Source organism: Lycorma delicatula, chromosome 1 (genome assembly GCF_047948215.1).
Source record: "Lycorma delicatula isolate Av1 chromosome 1, ASM4794821v1, whole genome shotgun sequence".
NCBI classification, from domain to species: domain Eukaryota; kingdom Metazoa; phylum Arthropoda; class Insecta; order Hemiptera; family Fulgoridae; genus Lycorma; species Lycorma delicatula.
In genome coordinates this window covers 343,654,455-343,674,967 of record NC_134455.1, presented here as the reverse complement: position 1 = coordinate 343,674,967, position 20,513 = coordinate 343,654,455, and the positions used below count along the sequence as shown (strand labels likewise).

General features: G+C 30.8%; 1 protein-coding gene across 1 annotated transcript in view; it reads left to right on the top strand.

Moving 5' to 3' along the window:
* Nucleotides 1–20,513, top strand: part of Vha55 (V-type proton ATPase subunit Vha55) — a 52,388-nt gene that overhangs the window by 1,611 nt on the left and 30,264 nt on the right. Inside the window, exons 2-3 of the mRNA XM_075382329.1 lie at nucleotides 10,365–10,519; nucleotides 19,165–19,336. Of these exons, the coding sequence (XP_075238444.1) occupies nucleotides 10,365–10,519; nucleotides 19,165–19,336 (327 nt within the window). The remainder of the gene's footprint in view (nucleotides 1–10,364; nucleotides 10,520–19,164; nucleotides 19,337–20,513) is intronic.

Below are 20,513 nucleotides of genomic sequence, written 5' to 3'. Positions count from 1 at the left end.
AATTATCGGAAGAGATATCATAGCTGTTGGTTAAGCACACTAAATAAACCTTTATTGCTGCAAAAACAGGCTATTTCATTCAAGAATAATTAAAATTTTGCTACAATTAATTTTTTCTTAGATAGTCTTTACAAAATTAAACCAATATAAAAATAAAAATTAATTCTTGGAAAAAAAACGTAGCCTACTCATTGAAATCTCAGTTTGGGTAAGTTTTACAAGAATTTTTGAATCATAATTCTATTAGGTTACTGGTATTGTGCAAGTTATTACATTATGACCTATCATTAATAATTTAAAAAACTATTTTAAAAATATTGAAAACTTCAACAAGATAGGGGCCAAATATAAAAAATGTAAAATGCAAGGAACACAAGAAACCCCCTTGGAGCATTTATTTATTGACTTAAAATGCTATTGCTTTTAAGAGGTTTTTCATGATTTTTGAGAGGTTATAACTTTTTTGTTAGTACAATATACAAGAAACTTTTTATCACCCCCATCAGAGTTATTTGAAGCTAAAATTTGAATTTAAAAAAGAAAAATTAGTTTTCAAAAATTCATAAAAATTTTGGGGGTTAGTATTTTACCATTAATATTATTTATGGTAAAACTACTAACATATACCTACATATAAAAAAATAAAACTATGTGTGCTATTCCTACCTCTTGAAAAAAAATTACAATAGTAAAATATACAGTGAATAATAGTGAAATTTAACAGTTTTTCATGTTAAATTTTGTTGGTAATTTTCTCATAGAAAGAAGAAAGATAAGTAAATAAACCAGTTACTGATCTTTTACGTTGAGAAAATATGAATAAATTGCTTCTTGTTTCATCCTTCCAGGACCAATAGTTTTTTATTTATGATTTTTTCCGTAAACCCTTACAATCACAAGAATAGTTGTGCACACTGTAACAAAAATGGCCACCACAGGTAAACTCCTTAAATAAAGAATTAAAAAAAAATAGTTTTAAGGTCCAGAAATGTGTAAGAAACAAGTGTGTAAGTTTTAGTATTTTTTGAACTGGTCAAGCAACCAGCTTATGGTTTTTTTGGACACTTTAAATGGATTAACCCAATTATTAAGTTTAGTATGTTGCATCGTCATGCTGTCATGATGAAGTTTGTCAATCTAGGATTTGTTTTAATTAGAACCTCATTATTTCAGTAATATAAAATATTTTATATTATTGAAATTATTTCAGTAATATAAAATATTTTATATTATTGAAATTATTTCAGTAATATAAAATATTTTATATTATTGAAATAATTAAAATATTATAATAAATATTAATATTGAAAAATAATTTGCATTAAAAACAGATGTTGTAATTAACAAGTCATTTTTGTAAATGTAAATGGAAACTAATACCCAGTTTGTGTTTTCTGTTGACCAAGTGAATACATTGATTTGTGCTGTATGAGTTAATTAATTATTCTCTTTTGCAATTATATTCACCATGGCAGGTAACGTGAATCATATTTATACTAACTTAGAAATGAGACTTATGTGTTTAATGTACGGTTTCGCATGTTGTAACACCCTTGAGGTAAGATGATTGAATCAGGAATGCTTTCCCAATTGAGTGTTACCTTCTATTCTAACACATTGTTTTTATCCATTCATAGACGGCTCAGAGATACAGGAAGCTTTTAAAATCTGAAAAATATGATGTCAGTCGCCACATTCAATATTGTACATCTGAATTCGAGGATTGTGTGTTAGATGAAATCTAACCATCCTGAAAAAAATATGTTTTCAGAGAGAGCTGGCCGTGGAGTTCAGCATTAATAATGTAACATTTTGGAAAGTTTTGCAACATCCACAATGCACTCATGTGATCAATTGAAAACCCCTATGCCATTTCAGAGAACCATCACCAATATTAGTTTTGTGTAAACATATGGGGTGGTACTCTGGTATAGCTTGTCCAAGCCAAATTGACGCAGATCTGATAAACAGTATAGCTGTACATGTTGCTGCCTAACGAGCACGGGTTTATAATACTATTCAATTAAAGACAGTATGTGTATGGTACAACTATTGTTTATTACAATCAATGAACAAATTCATGTCTTGTATTTGTTAGTTAGTTATTTAATCCTGAGTTTATATATTATTAAATTAATAATTCATTTCATTATTAGATACTGAAATAGATATATTATGCAGACTAATCAGTTGTTACTGATCAGTGTGTTTTGCCCTAAATGTATTTATTTATAATTTTATCACTGTATAAAATATCCAAGCCAAACACACACAAGATTGATGTCTACTGTTATGCTACATTCTTTCTTCTGGGATATGTGAATAACCATACACTGACCTAGACTATGAGTCATACATAAGAAAAATTTCTTTATTCAGGTTTGTGTAAATAATAACTGAACCACGTGTCATTCTAAACATTCAAATGAAACATTAAATCTCTATTTATACAAACCGTTACGATTCATTCAGAGATTAACTTGTTTTTGTAAATGATTCCGTTCTAATTTATACTGTATTTGCAGTTAAAACTTGGCCAATTAATTGTTTTTATCCAAAGAGTAAGGTTATTGTCAGATTATAGCTTTCTTTGAGTTTCAATTCTTGAAAGTAGGTGAAGTATTAAGTGAAATTTTAAAAGTAATTTTTTCATGTTAAATTTGTAAATCTTTATTGGCTGTATTCTTATGGTAGTGAATTGATTTTATTTTGCATATTATGTCTAATTTATTTGGAAAAGGCATTCATTGCCAAGGGAAAAACATTTGACACAACATTTTTAATTACATGGCAGGAGTAGCTGCAGTTGTAATGTTTGTTAAGTGACACCAAAAAAGATGTAGAACGTGTTGCTTGTGCCACAGGAGTCTCAGAAAGAACAGTTTAATGAATTACTGGAGAATAGCTTTAGAAAAAAATTCAGTTCTTGCAAAGGAATAAAACCCAAAAAGGAACTGACAAACCACAGTTTTGATCGGAATGCCTTATGACATAAAGTGTTAAAATTTTACTTAAATGCAATTCTTATTAGAAAACATGATATACACATGGTGTGTGTATTTGAATAAAGTTGAAGAATATCGAGTTGAAGGAAGACCAATCATCTGTCGTTGAGACTTTTCGTTTAAGTTCTCATTGCCAATAAAAATGTTGGCAACTTTCAGATGTGTCTTGAGTGTTTTGCTATGCCAATTTCAAAAACAGAAAGAATAATAATTATCTGCCGGTGGTGAAATGGGATTTGTTCCTAACTGCTTGACAGTATGGAAAGCCAAATCTTCCTCTGGTATTATTATTCTGAGATGAAATGCAACATGTTTTTAAAGTGGATAAGAGAAAAATTAATGCCTAACTTGCCAGTAAACAGTGTCATTATTTTAGATAATGCTTCGCAATGCTATCACAATTCTGAAGAAAGCCAGGCATGAATTCATTGTCAACAAAAAAATCAATGATTGACTGGCTGCGTTCTAACAGCTTACCATTCCATGAAAATTTGATGAAAGTCCAGTCGCATGATATAATTTAAAAAAGTAAAGGTCATCTGAAAACATATAAGATAGATGAGATACTGGAGGAAGGCAGGTTCCCTGTTTTACGCCTACCCACATTTCATCGTGATTTGAATCCCATCAAGTTGATATGGGTACAAGTAAAGAACCAGGTTGCAGCCGAAAATGCACAATTTATGACAGCTGCAACAGTGGAAATTTGTCATAAAAAGTTTGTAGAATTCAGTCGAGGACAAAATGGTTAGAACATGTTAAAAAACGATGATGAGCATCACAAGCTGCAAGGATCGACCTCTAGAACAACAAATTGAATGTGAGTTCATCAGAATTGTCAGAAGGCGAAAACATAAACATGCAGTTGGGAGTGAAGTACTATATATTTGGCAAGTTTGTAATTTTTTACTTTAGTTATTTGTATTATGCTAGTGCTAGTTACAGAATTCATAATGAAATACATTATAAAGTAATATGTAAAAGTTTTACTGAAAAAAGGATTACCGAGCAAGTAAAAGCAGTTATAAAAACACAGAAAAAAACAAATACCTACATCTCAAGGTAATAATTATATTTAATTTTGTTTTACTTTAAATATTTAAAAATAATTTAGTTAAATATTTGTGTATTGTTTTTTATTTGGTTATGATTTATTTATTTTTTAATATAAATATAAAAAATAATTTAAAAATTTATAATGTGAATTTGTTTATTGATTGGAATAAACATTAGTACAAAAAAATCCAAAAAAAAAATTATATTGTAAATTAGTACAAAAAAATTAGTTAAGTTAAAAAGTTAAAAAATTACTATAAAATAAAAAAAAGTTTATACTGGTTATGTACCATAAAATTTATTATACCGTATGTACGCTGTCTTCCACATGTAACATATAACCCCGCCCCAGCTAGGCAACCATCGCGTAATTCAGATCTGTACCAATTCGGCTTGGACAAGCTATACCACTTATTTGTCTGTTTTTTACATGAAACATTAAATGGTGAAATATATTTACATCTCTTTATTGCTGATTCTCCAGTTTTGCTCAAGATTTGCCATTAAACGCACGCAAAAAAAATTGGTTCATGCTGGTTAGTGCTCCTGATCACAGTCCTCTTGATTTTTTCTTATGAGGCCATTTAAAAACACTTGTACATGATCACCTGGCAGTCAATGAAAAAACACCTGGATGCATGTATTTTGAATGAATGCTGCCATTTTGAAAGCTACTACTGTAGTTTCTTTTATTATCTGGTACGATAATGTACTGTTGTTAAATAAATCTTAATTAAAAAAAAAAAAAAAAACAGTTTTAATAAACCTATAATATTTTTATTACTTAAATAATATTCATTTATTGTAGTATTTTCAATATTAGTAAATTATTATAATTTTTTACATGATAACATTAATTGAATTATTACAGTTGAGATCATATCGAGTTATTTAATTTTATTTGGTAGTAAATGAAAACTGGTTTTTCACTTCAAGAATTTCTGCCAAAATTTTGTTATTTATGAATGGATTTAACTAAATTAGGTGTCATATTCTTTGTTGTAAAACACTTAACATTTTTTGCAATAATATAACATTTAAATAAATCAGTGGTTGCAAAGATGTTAATTAAAATATTTACTTGGCTGCCATTTTGAAATAAATTGAGAGTCAAGTTTTTCATTTTTAACAGAAGTAAACCTGTGGGTACCGTAGCACTATACAAATTTCAGCTCGATACAATTAACTATTCCTGAGAAATAAATTTTTATGGTAAAAATACAAAATAGCAGATATCCAGTAAACTAAGTATTTCTGGTTACATCTGAGTATAAAGTTTTTTCTTTATTTTGCTATGGGGGGACCAACCCTTGTATTCTTGAAACTGTTCTTATAAACACCCTGCAGATACATACGGTATGATTTCAAATTGCACAGCAATTTCTTGGGAGATGATTCTATAGCCAAAAATAAGAAAAAAATTCATATAAACATATGTAGGTCAGAAAGTAGTTTGTTAGAGAGTTTTTTTGGCTTGCAAAACATTTAGCCCTGCTTTCTGCTCCCTCTGAAATTCTTGGGGTATTATAAGAGGAGTAAATTTAGTGCTTTCTTGTGGTTGTTGATCTAAGAAATTGAATAAAAGTGTTACCGGACCTCTATCTCATTTAGGTGTTAAGAAAAATGGGTGTCACGAAAATGTTTTGTCAGAAAATACACTTTTTTAGGTTTGGAGTAAAATAACTTTGTGAATTTACCAATAAAGAAATAAAAATTTCTTGTTAACCTTGTAGAGAATTTAATTCCGAAAAAATTGATGTAAATAATGTCTATTAAAATTAAATACAAATTTGAGAAGTTCAACTTTAATAAATAACAAAATACGCAGACTGTATGGGAAAAGTGATTTGATTTTAAACAGAATAATTTACATACAAATGCAAAAAATTATAAAAATAAATTTGAGACATCCTTCGAAAACATTAAACATTTTTATTTTTTTATACATTGGCAATAACAGCAGATCAACAATTAACCTTTTCGGGACTAACATACTGTAAATCCTAGTTCATGCTCAGACTAGGTTATTTTATTTAAGTTATTCGTCTTTACGTAGTCATTCTTGGTATGATTTATCACTTTACAGTCACTAGGAATGAATATTATTTTAATTCATTTAAAATTTAAAGCATTTTTTTAAACAAATTTTAAAACACAATTTTTATTTTAAACATAAATAAATATTATACTTTTATTTAAGTTTTTATTTTATTTTTAGTTTTTCTTTGAACTTAAGTAAGGAATTGTCAGTTACTGTATTTTGAAAATGATAAAACCCATTTGAGAGATTTTTTCTCAGTTTTGCTAATAATTCTTTAATTTTGAAAAGATGAAAACTGGGTGGTTAATATTATTGGCAAAATGAAGCATAAGAATGTTCACATATATGTCTAGCCATTGTTTTGGAAAATATTGGGGAATGTAACAGCCTGTCTGTTGACTAGTACTCTTTTATAGAATTTTTCTTATTTCTTGGCATAAGCTTGGTCAAACTCAAAAATGTATACCCTCAAAAATGTATAACCCCTCCAGTCTCTTGGAATGCATTTAATGAGAGAATTTTGAACCTTATATACCAACAAGGCAGATCTCCATTGTGTAAGAATGGAGTAATGGTTTTAGAATTTGTGATTTTTAACTTTCTGATCTGATTGATTTACATGGACTGTGTAGGTTCATGATGCGAACACAATCAATTTATTCTTCAGGCATGGGAAGTTTTCAAGAACATTTTTTTTTGCTCTGACATCAGAACTGCTGTGTAATTGCTGTATCACATATACAGTCCCACCAGCAATTTATAATATAATTAAACATTCTGTTGGCTACCAATATGTTCAGATCTGGTAAAGAATTTATCAGTAAAACATAACTGTGTTCAGAGATTCAGTAATGCACAGATGAGTGGTATATAACCCAATATGGAATGCCTGGAGGTTTCATAGATTTCACTGTATATGAATTAAGAAAACCGAAATCTAAAGTGTACATAAATTAATGAGATTATTTTCTATTAAAAAAAAAAATCTATAACATTTATATAATTTTTGCATAAAAAAGATGTAAAATTTATTTTGTATTGTTTATTTAATATTATTGCCACAGAAATTTGCATGCGAAAGAAAAGTGTAAATTGATTTTTATGTACATTATGATTTCTGTTATTGTAATGCAATTTCAGTTATTGTAAATAACAGATTTGCTTACTAATTCCCTATCAGTCATTTAATAAATAAATTTGCAGATAAGAAAAATTAAGAAATATAATTTAGATAATTACTATCAAACATTTTAAGTTTGTTTATAAACAATCTAAACTATTTAAACCTCCAGCTCAAATTGCCCACCACAGCTTGATGCTTCATATAAGGTTGGGTAAGATTTACCTCAAGAAAAATGAAGTTAGCATGTATCAAACCAGTTAACAATATTTCACCTCTCTCATTAAAATCATTAATATGGAACTGTCTTCATATGAATAATGATCTTGTAATAAATTTTTTTAATGTTATTGTAATAAAAAAAAAAAACTTCCACCAAAAGATTTTAATAAATTTAAAATTATAAAAAGCTAATCCAGTAATTGGTCCGATAAGGGACCAATAGATATTGGTTCCTTATTATTATTCAACTATGAAGTATTTACACATTTGTTATATAATAGGTTTCCCAAATATTGTAATTACTACCTTTTATTAAACATAAATTTGTTAATCTAATCTTATAACCAGCTTCTATCAGTGATGGGCTGCAGTTGATTTCTCTGATATTCTATTTCATATTAACCTAAATTTTTCTGGGATTTTTGCTGGGGGAAGGTTTGCAAGAGTATTCATCTCTTTCAGCAGATCTTTGGCTCCTTGGAAACTGTGATACAAAACTTTAAATTGTCTAACACCTATAGCTTAGCTTGATCATCAAAAGCAGATTCTCTGCAACCCATTCAGTCATTTTAAATGGCAGTGGTAATATGACAAGCATTACTCACATGATCTGTTTCCACAGTTGCTTAGCAGTTACTGGCTGCAATGAAAGCAGAACAATAAATCGTACACAACCAACGTACAAGTCAAAGTCGCATTCCGTGATGATGCCCTCCCTCCTGTGTTACAACTGGTTACTGGTATAAAAAATAAGTCGAGATAGGTTTGAAAACACCTCATATCTGTAAAACTTCACATTATTAGTAAAATTAATATTAATTAATGTTATAACTTATAATCCTAATCTATACATTAAACTACAGTTTTTGATTGAGATCTGGAGTTTTCAACACCTAAGCAAAGGAATAAATAACATATTTGTTCATTTTAATATGGTTTTTTACCAGATTATACTATATAATGACAATTAGAAACATTTAAAAGCTAAATGTTTCTTCCCAAATGTTTATTTTCCACCCTAAAAGCCAATGGCTACACAAGATCATCTGTTACTTTAATCCATTTATTGATTTTTAGATTATCTTTTAACAGCTAGTATTTATTTTTATAATACTATAATGTTATTTATTAACAGGAGAGGGACAAAGATTGGACCTCTAAAAAATGTTCTGATTCTAGGAAGTGATCCTAGGAAATGTTCTGATAATTTGAATACTCAATAAGAAGTTAGGAAATAAAATCATCTAAACTGTTTAAAAAAAACTCCAGACTGTTAGAAAAAGGTGTTTACTTAATAAAGTTTGGTGGTATACCCTATTAAAACTTTTAATCTCTTACGAAGTCAATTTAATTAACATCAACTTGCTGTACTTTTTGCATAATTTTCAAAACCATCAGTTGCATATTTACGAAAATAGATAAGCGTAAAATTCATATTTTTCTAAACATTTAAAAAAATCAAACTTAGTATAAATTAAAAAAAAAACAGGCAGTAGTATACTTATTTTAAATACATATGTATACTAGGCAGATGAAGGTTGTAAGTAAATAAGTCATTTTAATTTTTAATGTCATGTAACTGTAATATTCTTTTTTAAACCAATATATGTTACTTTAGTGATAGTTTTTTTACTATGTTTACTATTTTTCTTCTTTTTTTGTGACGGCTATAAGGTACACTTACTTCTTATTACCTAACATGTACGTTGCAATCTATTCACCTAGTGAACAATAAGCAAATCCCCATGGCCCAATGAAATGAGAAGGTGATATGCAAATGTAGTCTGGTATAAATTCAGTCGCCAATTCCTTAGATGTGTGGTTAATTGAACTCCCAACCAACCCAACCCCACCACTGATATCAATTGTCTAGTATTCACATTCATATAAAAGCAACTAACCTTTACTAGGATTTGAACCTCAGAACCTTTGACTGCAAAAATCAGCTGTTAAACACCTGATTTACAATGATGAGTTAACCACTAGACCAGTCCAGTGGGCTGCTTACAAAACATTTTGAAATAGTACTACTTTTAAAAATGGTCATTTAAGGTATTATTTTATGACTAAAGCATGAAATGAGGGACTTTTATAGCAGTGCCATTGTAATTTTACATGAGTTATTTGTTTAAACATAATTATTAACTAAAAAAAATTAAGTCTGTAAAATGCTTTTATTATAAAACTATTATGTAATCACTGAAATTTTCTTGTAGAAAGCTATCAAAAAGTTCATATTCGTTTTTTTTTTGTATTTATTCCGAAGAGTTGTTTGTATAATATGGTTCTCTTATAAATATGGATTTTTTCCCAGAATTTGTGGTTATAACTTTATTATGATTTACAGTTTTATTATGTCTTAATGAAGTATGATCTAAATTAAAGTTAACTTAAAATTTGGATATTGTAAGCAATTTTTACATCTGATACTTTGCATTTCACTGAATTAGGAAAATAGAGCTTTAAAATTAGGTTTTGACTTATTTTGGTCAATGTTTGTTTTGTAATGGAAAAAATAAATGAAATAAAATAACCTTTAAAAAAGGTTTTTTATATTATATGATAAAATACTTATTTTTGTAAAAGAAAATAAAATTTACCCCTATCCTCCTCTCTTGATAGCATAGAATAACTGGCATCCTTGATTGTGTAATGGACTCATTGGTTTTGAAAAAGATTAAATGAAAACAAATTATGCAATTTTACATTACCAAAACAGTTTTGTTCTTTATTTTGTTACTTTTACCAAACTGCGGTCTACCAATCTTCCCAAATATGATTAATATGAGCATACTGGGAACTAGATAGAATTGTAAATTAGAAACCTTTCCGAGAATCAATCTTGTTTTTTCTTTGTTTGATTAATATTGCTTCTACACTTAATCATTAAAAGTTAACCATGAACATTGTTTTTTTGTAGCTTACAAAACGGTATCTGGTGTAAATGGGCCTCTTGTTATTTTGGATGAAGTAAAATTTCCAAAGTATGCTGAAATTGTCCAGTTAAAACTGGCAGATGGCACACTTCGTTCTGGACAAGTGTTGGAAGTAAGCGGAACAAAGGCTGTTGTCCAGGTATTATTTATTTACGTTTTAATATGTAGCATTATTTTTATCTACTCTTGAAATAATTAATTTTTATTAAACTTGAGAGTAGGTATGTTAACCACTCTTAAGAAATGAAATGTGTTATGTTCATATTTTCTAGTTTTGTGCTGCCATAGTAATGGGAATGCCATTAATTGAACCTAAACAACAAAAATAACTGTTCTGTTTGCTCTTGCTAGTTGTGCAAATGATAGAAATTCTCTGAAGATTAGAGTACATACTGTGTATCATATCCATTACTTGGCTTTTATTAGGTTAGATTAGTCTCTCCCCTAATTTTAGATTGTATTATCCATGAATTCATCATTATGTTTCAAAGTATCCATTTTTCAGTGAAATTTTGATCTTAGTCACGTGTCTATTGTTTGAAATATTGACTAATAACGTATTTAAAAAAAATCCTAGTTCATTCTTTTCATTAAAATAAAAACGAGAAGTGAAAGAATAATAATCTATTAAACCTAAATTTATTAAATTTAAATTATTCTCTTAATAAATTGAAAATATTTAATGATAATGGATCTTAGTTTCATCACTAAAACATTGGAATATTTTATTTTAATTCTTTGCATAGAAGATTGGTTACTTGGGTTAACAGCACCTAAATATCTGGTGGATAGAAATTATTCTGAAAATAGTTTAACAATTATTAAATGACGAGTATGAAATTAACATTGTACATGTGCATGCGTGCACATGGACATATTTACACACACATATGTGTGTAGTTTATAAAAAAAATAACTTTGTAGCCTCAAACTACACAAGGCATTAAATTTTATGCTATAAAAGCTTAACCCTTAAATGTATTTTGATGCATATGTGCATTGTATATTTCTTTCAGGTGGTCATTTTTTTACTTTTCCTGATGATAAAACAAATTTGCACCATAATATTGTACTGTTATTTCTTTTTGTAGCCAATAGATGTCACCACAATCAAAAACCAAAGAGATTACATTTTCTTCTTGATTCAGCCATAATCTGGGTAAAACATTTTACTTTGGATAGTCATATTTTATGCATTTTTATAAAAACAACTGTAGAAAAAATTCTGGTTGTTAAAATATATTTTACAAATCATGTAAGCAACTTTCAGCATACTACTTATAAAATTATAGTATTGTGTAACAGAAAAATGGTACATTGCATATCTACATCATTATCTAGTAATGGTAACACTGTTGTTTTTGTTTTGTATAAGCAAGATTAGATTTTGTCTCATGGTTGTTTTGATGTATGTAATTCTCTGATGTCAGTGATTGAATTTACCATTTTATTTGAACTAAAAAGAGTTTATTTTATGAAAAAAATGAAGTCATATTTTATTAGTTTTTTTTTGAAAGAGTAAACATTTAAGTGATGATGGTATTTTGGATGAGTTAATTAATACAAATTTTGAAATACTGGTAGACAGTGATGTGGGTCTGTTGACGATGTGGTTTGTAAATTAACTTCTGTTGCAGTAAGTAAACTTAGAGAGTATTTAGACACTATTAATAGTCAGAGTGAGGTAACACCTAGTTTTAGTAATGTGAATTTACCAGAAGTTTTCTAAGAAAATGCAAATAATGAGGTTAGGTTTGAGTAGAATTACCGCTGATAATTAAGAGCAGAACTTATTTGTAAATAATGTAAACCAACACGTTTGCAATATAAATAGTATAAATAACGTACATTGATGAAAGGCCACTTAATAACAAGTCCACTAATATCTAGGCTAAACCTATCTGGGAAAAACAAAGCGTTTTGGTCACTGACTTAGATTGATTTTTATGGTAGTACAGACTTATCCAGTTTTAAGACACACCGTATCAATTCTTTTTATAGTTTTTTGATTATCAACTACTAAATTTGATTGCAGAAGAGACATATAAACTGAATTAACTATTTATACTTTCTGTCACAAGCTGAATAAATTCTTCAGTATATTAATTAGATATCATTTGTTAGACTGGAAAATAATAGATAATACTGGAATACTAATATAGGTAACCAGTTAATAGAAATAATGGATGTAAACAAGAAGAAGTGCAAAGGTTTTTTCACTTTAATGACAACACAAAAATTGTGTACCAATAGGTCTACGATAGTCATGTCAGATTTTTCTATTTTATGATTATAATTTTCTGTTTTATGTATTATGATTGACTTATTAAGACCACCTGTTATTGAATTTTTAAATAACGGTTTTAGCAGTGTACCTGTGGAACCTAATCTTGCCATTTATGAATGAATATGTGCAACGAAAGTTAAGCACTACACGAAGCAGTACTACGCTATGAAACCCCATAACTGGAGTTTTAAAATATTTGTACTGAGCAGTACCTCTGGGTTTGCATGTAATTTTAAAATTTATTCTGGTCATGAAAATAGCCATATGCTACTTGATGAGCCCAATTTAGGTATCTGTGCCAATTCTATAGTAAGATTAGCCTGAAGCATTCCAACAACACTACTAAGTGTATTTTGATTACTGGTATACTACACTTCTAGTTTGTATAGAAAAATGGTTGATTCATTGGTACTGTTTGAAAGAAAGATTTCCAGTATTGAAGTTTCGTTCAGAAAAAGAAATAAAAAATTACCTGGAGGTACATCTCTTAAAAATGTAACAGAAGTAGACAGTGTAGATTTATCAGTTATTTGAGTTCATATTAAAGTGGTATCCATAGCATCAACCTTTGTAGGGAAGCAGCCAGTTGGTAAGTGTAACATTATGACAAAAATAAAAAAACTTATGTAGAAATTCCTCACCCACAATTGATTGAGCAATATGTTAAATTTATGGGAGGAGTAGATTTATTAGACAACAGTCTGGCTTGCAATAGAATTGGTATGAAGTTGAAGAAATTGTTTTTCTGTATTTTCTATCATATTGTGAACTTGACTTTTGCAAATGCATGGATTATTTTTAAAAGACTAACCAGACAGCAAGATTATACAATCAAAATTTAGAGTGGAAGTTGCAGCAAGACTATGCAAAATAGTAAAACGAAATTGTTCTAAACATGATCATCCCAAGTATTTCTACTCTTGGTATAAAAATTAAAGTGAAACGAACTAAGGGACCAGCAGCAGTCCATTGCACTTGCTGAGGGTGTTAGGCAAGATAAGGCTGAGCACTGGCCAAATTGGTGTGATACTCCACTGTTCACTAAGTATCCAAATTTTTCTGGCTACTCTTCCACCTGGCTGCTAATTCCAAGTCTTCCACCTGGGGTTCACCACTCATTGACCCCAGGGGCGCTGGTCTTTCACAGTTCTTTGAAGCCTGGAACCTCTACTTACTTAATGAGGCAGAACAACCGCCGACTTTCTCTTCCGAACTGGAGAAAAATTACATCAACGTCACCTTGGTGACGGGCGATCTGCTTACGTGTACAAGTAGTTGGACCGTCTGGCCCAAGGCCGGTGTGAGAAATCATAGGCTTATAACCTATGAGATCGCTTATGGTGATGGTCCAAGAGCTCCAGATTCGGGACGCTATAACCTAAGGGGCCTGGATCTGGACAGGCTGCAACGTGAGTGTGCGGCTGCCATACAGGGGTTGGAGTGGCACATGAAGCACAGGGAGGAGGTGGAATTGATGGCCGAGCAATTCAGCCGAACCATCAACACTGGCTGCGATAGGGTCCTATGGTGACCTCGGCCAATGGACGGACTCTTAGTTAGTGGCCAGTCCACTGATTGAAGAGTGCCTGGAGCCTCATGATCGCTGCTCTGGTGAGCGATCTATTAAACCCTGGCAGAAACCTGGGAAAAAGTGGTGGTCCTCTGACCTTAGGTGCTGCGCGCAAGAGTTAGATCTGCTAGGAGAAGATACCAGCGTTGCCCCCTAACGGGGATCTTCAAGGGAGTTGCAGCGCAACCCCTGGCAGCTTGCGAAATCATGTTACTGGCCAAAGCCATTGCACGTGCTGTCCAGCGTCTGATGCTGGTTTGGTGGTCGTAACCACACTTTAACATCTGTGGCGACTTACCAGGTGTTGCTGGAAACTATGTTTCCAGATGCTTCAGAGGGTGAAGCAGAAGTCAGCATGAGGACAGGTGAGACACCATTCCCTGGCGTACTGAGTGTGGAACCCGTAGATGTAGACCGAGTGGTTTGTTGAATGGCACTGAGAAAGGCACTGGGGATTGACCAGCTTGATCCGGACATATTCTATTATCTGCTGCCTGTTATAAGAGAGCCGCTTGGTAGACTGTTCTCGTTGTGCCTAAGCTGAGATTGCTTTCTGACTTGTTGCAAGGTGGCTTTGGTGAGGATGCTCTTAAAATCAGGAAAGGATCTGAGTGAGGTCAGCAGTTATGTTGCCATAAGGCTGCTCAGCCACAGGCTGAGTAACCATCAGCCTGTTGCCGGTAATCGGCAAGTTGCTTGAAAGGCTGTGGGAAAGAATCGATATGAACTCTCCTAAATCAAGGCCAGTATGGCTTTATGAAAGGGGTTGGCACCATAGATTGCATGTTAAATGCTCTTGCCGAGGTGCAAAGCGCCGACTGTAAATATGTTTCTGCAATTTTTATTGATATAGAGGCAGCATTTCCTTCCTTGTGTTGGAGTTATGTCCTCTATGAGTTGGAACGCCGCAATGTTTCCGTAGTCCTGCAGGCCGTAGTACATGACTACTTGTCTGATCGCACGACTGTTTTATGATACACACCTAGTTGTGGAAAAGTCTGTCATCAGGGGAAGCCTGCAGGGCCTCGTTCTTGGTCCCTTGCTGTGGAGCCTGATATTTGATGGATATTTGGGACTGACGTTCCCGTCAGGGGTCGTGGCTCAGGCTTGCGGTGATGACTGTCTCCTGTTAGTTCGTGGTAACTCACAACCTCAGCTAGAAGATTGAGCGCAGGCGGCTTTTTCAACCGCAGAGGGCTGATTGGACATTCAAAATTAAAGATTTCTGTGCCCAAGATGAAGTTTATGCTTCTCAAATTATCATACAGTTGTAACCCCCATATTAAGTATAAAGGCTGTGTAATCAGCCGAGTTCGAGTTCATAAGTACCTTGGTGTTTTGTCTGATGAGAAGTTGCTGTTTAGCAACCATATTAGGCAAGTAGCAGCAGATGCTGTCTCCGTGATGCGCAACTTAGGAGGATTGCTCGAAAGGATTTCAGGCTGTCAGGAAATCAGGTCACCCTGGAACGTAGAGGTCAAAGGGAAAATTGTCCACTCACAAGCGGCAAGTCAATGTGGCAAGAGCTGCATTGTTGGACAGTGTGGGAGTTCCTTAATGCGGTTGCTTTGTTCAATCGACATCATTAGTTTACCTAAGGGAAAAGACTCCTACTGCGCTGCTGTAGGAAGCTAAACGAGAAATATGGCTGGCTACCAGACAGATTAAGGCTCCAAGTACTTTAATGGTGGACAGGTACTTACTGGCATTCAGCAGCCTAGATGTGGCAGTGAATTGCTGTCTTTGACAAGATAAATTTAATTATTGACAGTCATATATGTTTTTTATTAGTTGACGAGGTGCGCCTACCCATTTTAGTGATATATGACTAGTAGGCAGTGCGACATGCAAGCGAGTGGTGCATGATACCACGCTTATTCTGCACACACTTTTAGGTTAGCTCTAGGAGCTCGTTAGGACACTGGTTGCTAAACTGTTTCAAGACTCAGTAGTCATTTGTGGCACAGACATTCGGTCTTATGCTTTAGGGCGACCAAATGGGGTGGTGGCGGGAGAAATGTCAAGCAAACCAAAACCAAACTCTATGTTAAATGTGGGAAGTGTAACCTAAGTCTTTGTTTTAATAAGGACAGAAATTGTTTAACATTTTTATTGTCATTAATGCATGAAGTTCATCACATCATCATTATCATGCTTTATCATTACTTGAATTTATTTTTGTGGGCATTTTGCTACTTGCCATCTGTAAAAATAGTAGTGTATTTATATATATACATATTTATTTATTTTTTAAATATTTGTTGTTTGTTATTGTAATGTTGATTTCTTATATAACAGCTTAATGTGTCATGTATTAGAAACAGAGATGTGGCTATCTGCTTGTTGATGCATATTTGAGTCAAACCATAAAATCTTCCTCCAAAACATTTACAGCAAAAAAATAATGAAATTTTTTTTTAATATAGGGGTGTAATAGTAATTAATAGAATTATTTATATAGATAAATAAATCATGTATTTTAGGGTTAATAAAAAAAAAATGATTGAAACATTTTCAACTTTGTAAATAAAAGACTGATAGAAAAAATATTTAAACTAAATAAAATATAATGTGTTTATATATCTACCTTTTTCCTTTTCTTATAAAAATAATCTTTGAAAAATAATTCAAAATTAAGCCATTTATAAATTTTTATTGCAGTTTCAAAGAAAAAATGTTAGTAAAAAAAATGAAGAAATTCATTTTAATTGTTTGTTATATACATTAACACAGTATTAAATCTACTATGCTATAACAACATATCATATTCCCACATCGAGTAGAATCACTGTTCATTGATCAATTATTAGGTCATCTGTCCACTGGAACAGACTACGAGCAACTACTAGATCACATCAGTACATTTGTAGTAGTGTCTGATCCTAATGCAAAAAGTGCAATGGAACCATGTCCATTGTAAGCAACCTTAATCGGCCAACTGTGTGCGCAACAGGCAACAAGTGACAGATGCCCTAAGATTGGGATTTGGCTCTCATAGTCACACTACAGGTTCATTCAACCTGTTTTTAATTGTCTCCTTGTTGCCATAAACAGATTTTACTTCTTGATTAATTTTATACTAATCTAATAATGATTTTATTTTTTAATATTTATTGTAAAACTTATAAATTAGTTCTGCTACTCTGCCTGCAGAGAGATATGCCAATTTACTGTATTTATAAGTTCCAGCAGCACATAATGAGATTAAAATCCTTTTTTTCGCTTGATGTATTCTTTTTTCCAAACTATATAATGAAAGGTAGCTTTAGGTCAGACATTTGTAATACACTACTCCTTCGGATATTCCAGATGCAGACTTACCACCTGGTAAAATGATACAGTTTAATTATCACTGGACCTTTAAAACTGTTTTATCAAACTTATGGAAGTAGGAAGTCACATTCACCAAGGAGAATGTAAAAATGCATTTTTACACACAAAATAAAAAAGTATTGTTTTATATTAATTTAAATGAATTACTGAGTAGTAAATTATTAAAGAAAAAAACTTTCTTCAAATGGTTACTGCTTGAGCTCAAGTTTTCTTTCAGTATCCAAACTGTAGGTGTGCACCAGTTGAATTATTTACTTAACTTTGACGAAAAAGATGTTTAGTTATAGAGTAGCATTCCATGTGGTAGAGCAGTATTGACTTTACCTTTTACCTAGAAGGCTCTGAGTTCAGATCTGATGAGGCCTGGTATTTTTTCATATGCCACAAAATTCATTGCTCATTTTCATCAGTAGAAAAGAAAAGCAATTGTATTTGAGTCTGTGTCTAGTCAGGAGTGACTGCAAACATTGTTCATGGAATCTGTCACCATTATGTATGTAAGTTTTCTTATGTTTTCCAAGTTATCTTCCCGATATGTTCTTCTGCCTTGTCTCAAAAAATATTCCATTGATAATTAGATTACAGCTTAAAGTAATTTGTGAACCCTTAGACTTGAGGTGTACCTGAAAACATAATAGTTTATGTTGTTTAAAAAATAATCTGGTGTTTAAGTTACATAATATTTTACTCCTGTAAACTTGTGTAAAATATAAATAGTGTTTGTAAATATGATGACAGTTAATCATATTGTATAATCAGTATGAATAATTATACTAGTCCAGTACAATAAATCAAATTGAAAAATAAAAATATAAATTTTTCAAGAAAAAAGCATGATCTTTGTATGAACAAAAAATGTTTGAAAGTTAATAATTTAAGTTTGTATTTCTGTATAAAAAAAATTGTAAGCAATGAGTTCAGTGTTTTTGAACTACAGTAGTGTAATCCTTCCTTAAGGATGTTACTAGCGTACTGGGTTACTGTTATAGGAAACTGATTTAATAACTTAAGTTCTACAGAAAATTGATTTGAAATGTATCATTTTGTTGTTGGTAATTGTAGTTGCATCTAAGGACTGTTTTATAATATATTACATTTGTAATTAAAAAGTCTTGTTTTATGGCAGTTTTTTTGAGTGCATTGCTTCACTATATTTTCCCTTTAGAGTTGCTTATTTCCTATTGTGCTTGAGGTTAGGTGTTCCAGTAAAACTTTTTAGTTTTTCTCTAAAGAATGGATCAGTTAAGTTGTTCAAGTGCTTGATTTAAATGTCTACAACTTCTCTCATTGAAGTACTACGATTGCTTAGGTATATTTTCATAAAAGATTTTTAAGAGTATCTTAAAAAACAATAATTTTTTAAGTGATTTAACTGTTACTGTTAATAAGCATCAAATGAAACATTTTACAAATAGGTTTGTGGAAATCCATTAAGCAATACTTTAATGTAAACAATTTTATTTGTGGGATTTATAAGAAGTTTCCGTGTGAAGTAGATTATGTAATGAATCTAAATGTTTTTATTTAAGGCAAAGGTTTAAATATATGTGTGTTTAAAAGTTATACATATTAGTTGGTATTTGCTATTTCACAGGTATTTGAAGGAACATCCGGTATAGATGCCAAAAACACACTTTGTGAATTCACTGGAGATATTCTCCGTACACCTGTATCAGAAGATATGTTAGGGCGTGTTTTCAATGGAAGTGGTAAACCTATTGATAAGGGCCCACCTATTCTTGCTGAGGACTATCTTGATATTGATGGTAATATATTTTGCAGTACTTTCTGGATATTGGTTTTTTTTCCAAAAACTAAAATTGATTATAATGTTGAGACATTTCTTATTAAATGACGAAGCTAGTTACTGGATTGAGGATTTCAGTTTCTTATAAATTTTATATAAAAAAGTGTGTGTAAGTAATATTTTTCCAAAATTCAAATAAACTATCCATTTTATTCTATTGATTATCCATATCAATATTACAAAATGAGCCACCTAACATACTCTTTATTCTCAATAACTTAAAGAAATATTTGTAATTAAATTATTTATATGGCAATAATAATCAGTGTAAGAAAGGGAAAACTTTCACTTTATCACTTGTGCATCAGAACATAATATCTTTAGATATGTCAGTTATGTGATTTGAAGTCTTAGGATCAAATTTTAAAATAATTTTAGTTAAAATAACAGTTTGAAATTTCAATTAATATTTTCTTGTTATAAATTGCCTTGTTTATGAATTATTAAGTGGTTCATAATTTCATTTAAATTTCGTTTGTAAATATAATACTTTTGTGTTTGCTAAAGTATTTTCATGTTTTGGCATATGAAATAATTTTGAACTTCCTTTTTGTAAAATCTTTTATTAGTTCAGAATAACTTTGTTAGAATGATCAATTAATTTTACCAATTTATATGGTCAGTCATCACTTGAATTCTGTATATTCCTTCTAAATTATGTTTATTTATCATTCCATTTATTTTTTAAATAGTTATTATTTTAAGTTTATATACTGTACCATACTATTGGTTATCATTTATTAGTTTATATGTTAGTTTTATTTCTTACTTCTTTTTTTGCATTTTGTCTTTATTATTTGTATTATATGGAAGATATCTCTTCAATTCTGAGTTCCCTCTCATGAGTTGTTCTCCATCCATACAACATGCATGCATACCTTACTACAGTCAACTCCTGATTATCCATGATAATCAGGAGGAAATTTATGGATAATCCAAAATCTTAGAAAAAAATAGAATCTAATAAAGCAAGATGTGCTAAAATTAAAACAGTAATATTTACATATTATACTGAACTGCAATACAGTATTTACATACACTATTGTATTGAAGAATAACAGTAAATAATAAAATAAAATGCAGTACAGTACATTACACACCATGCTAAACTACACTACACTATTATGTGTCTGGTA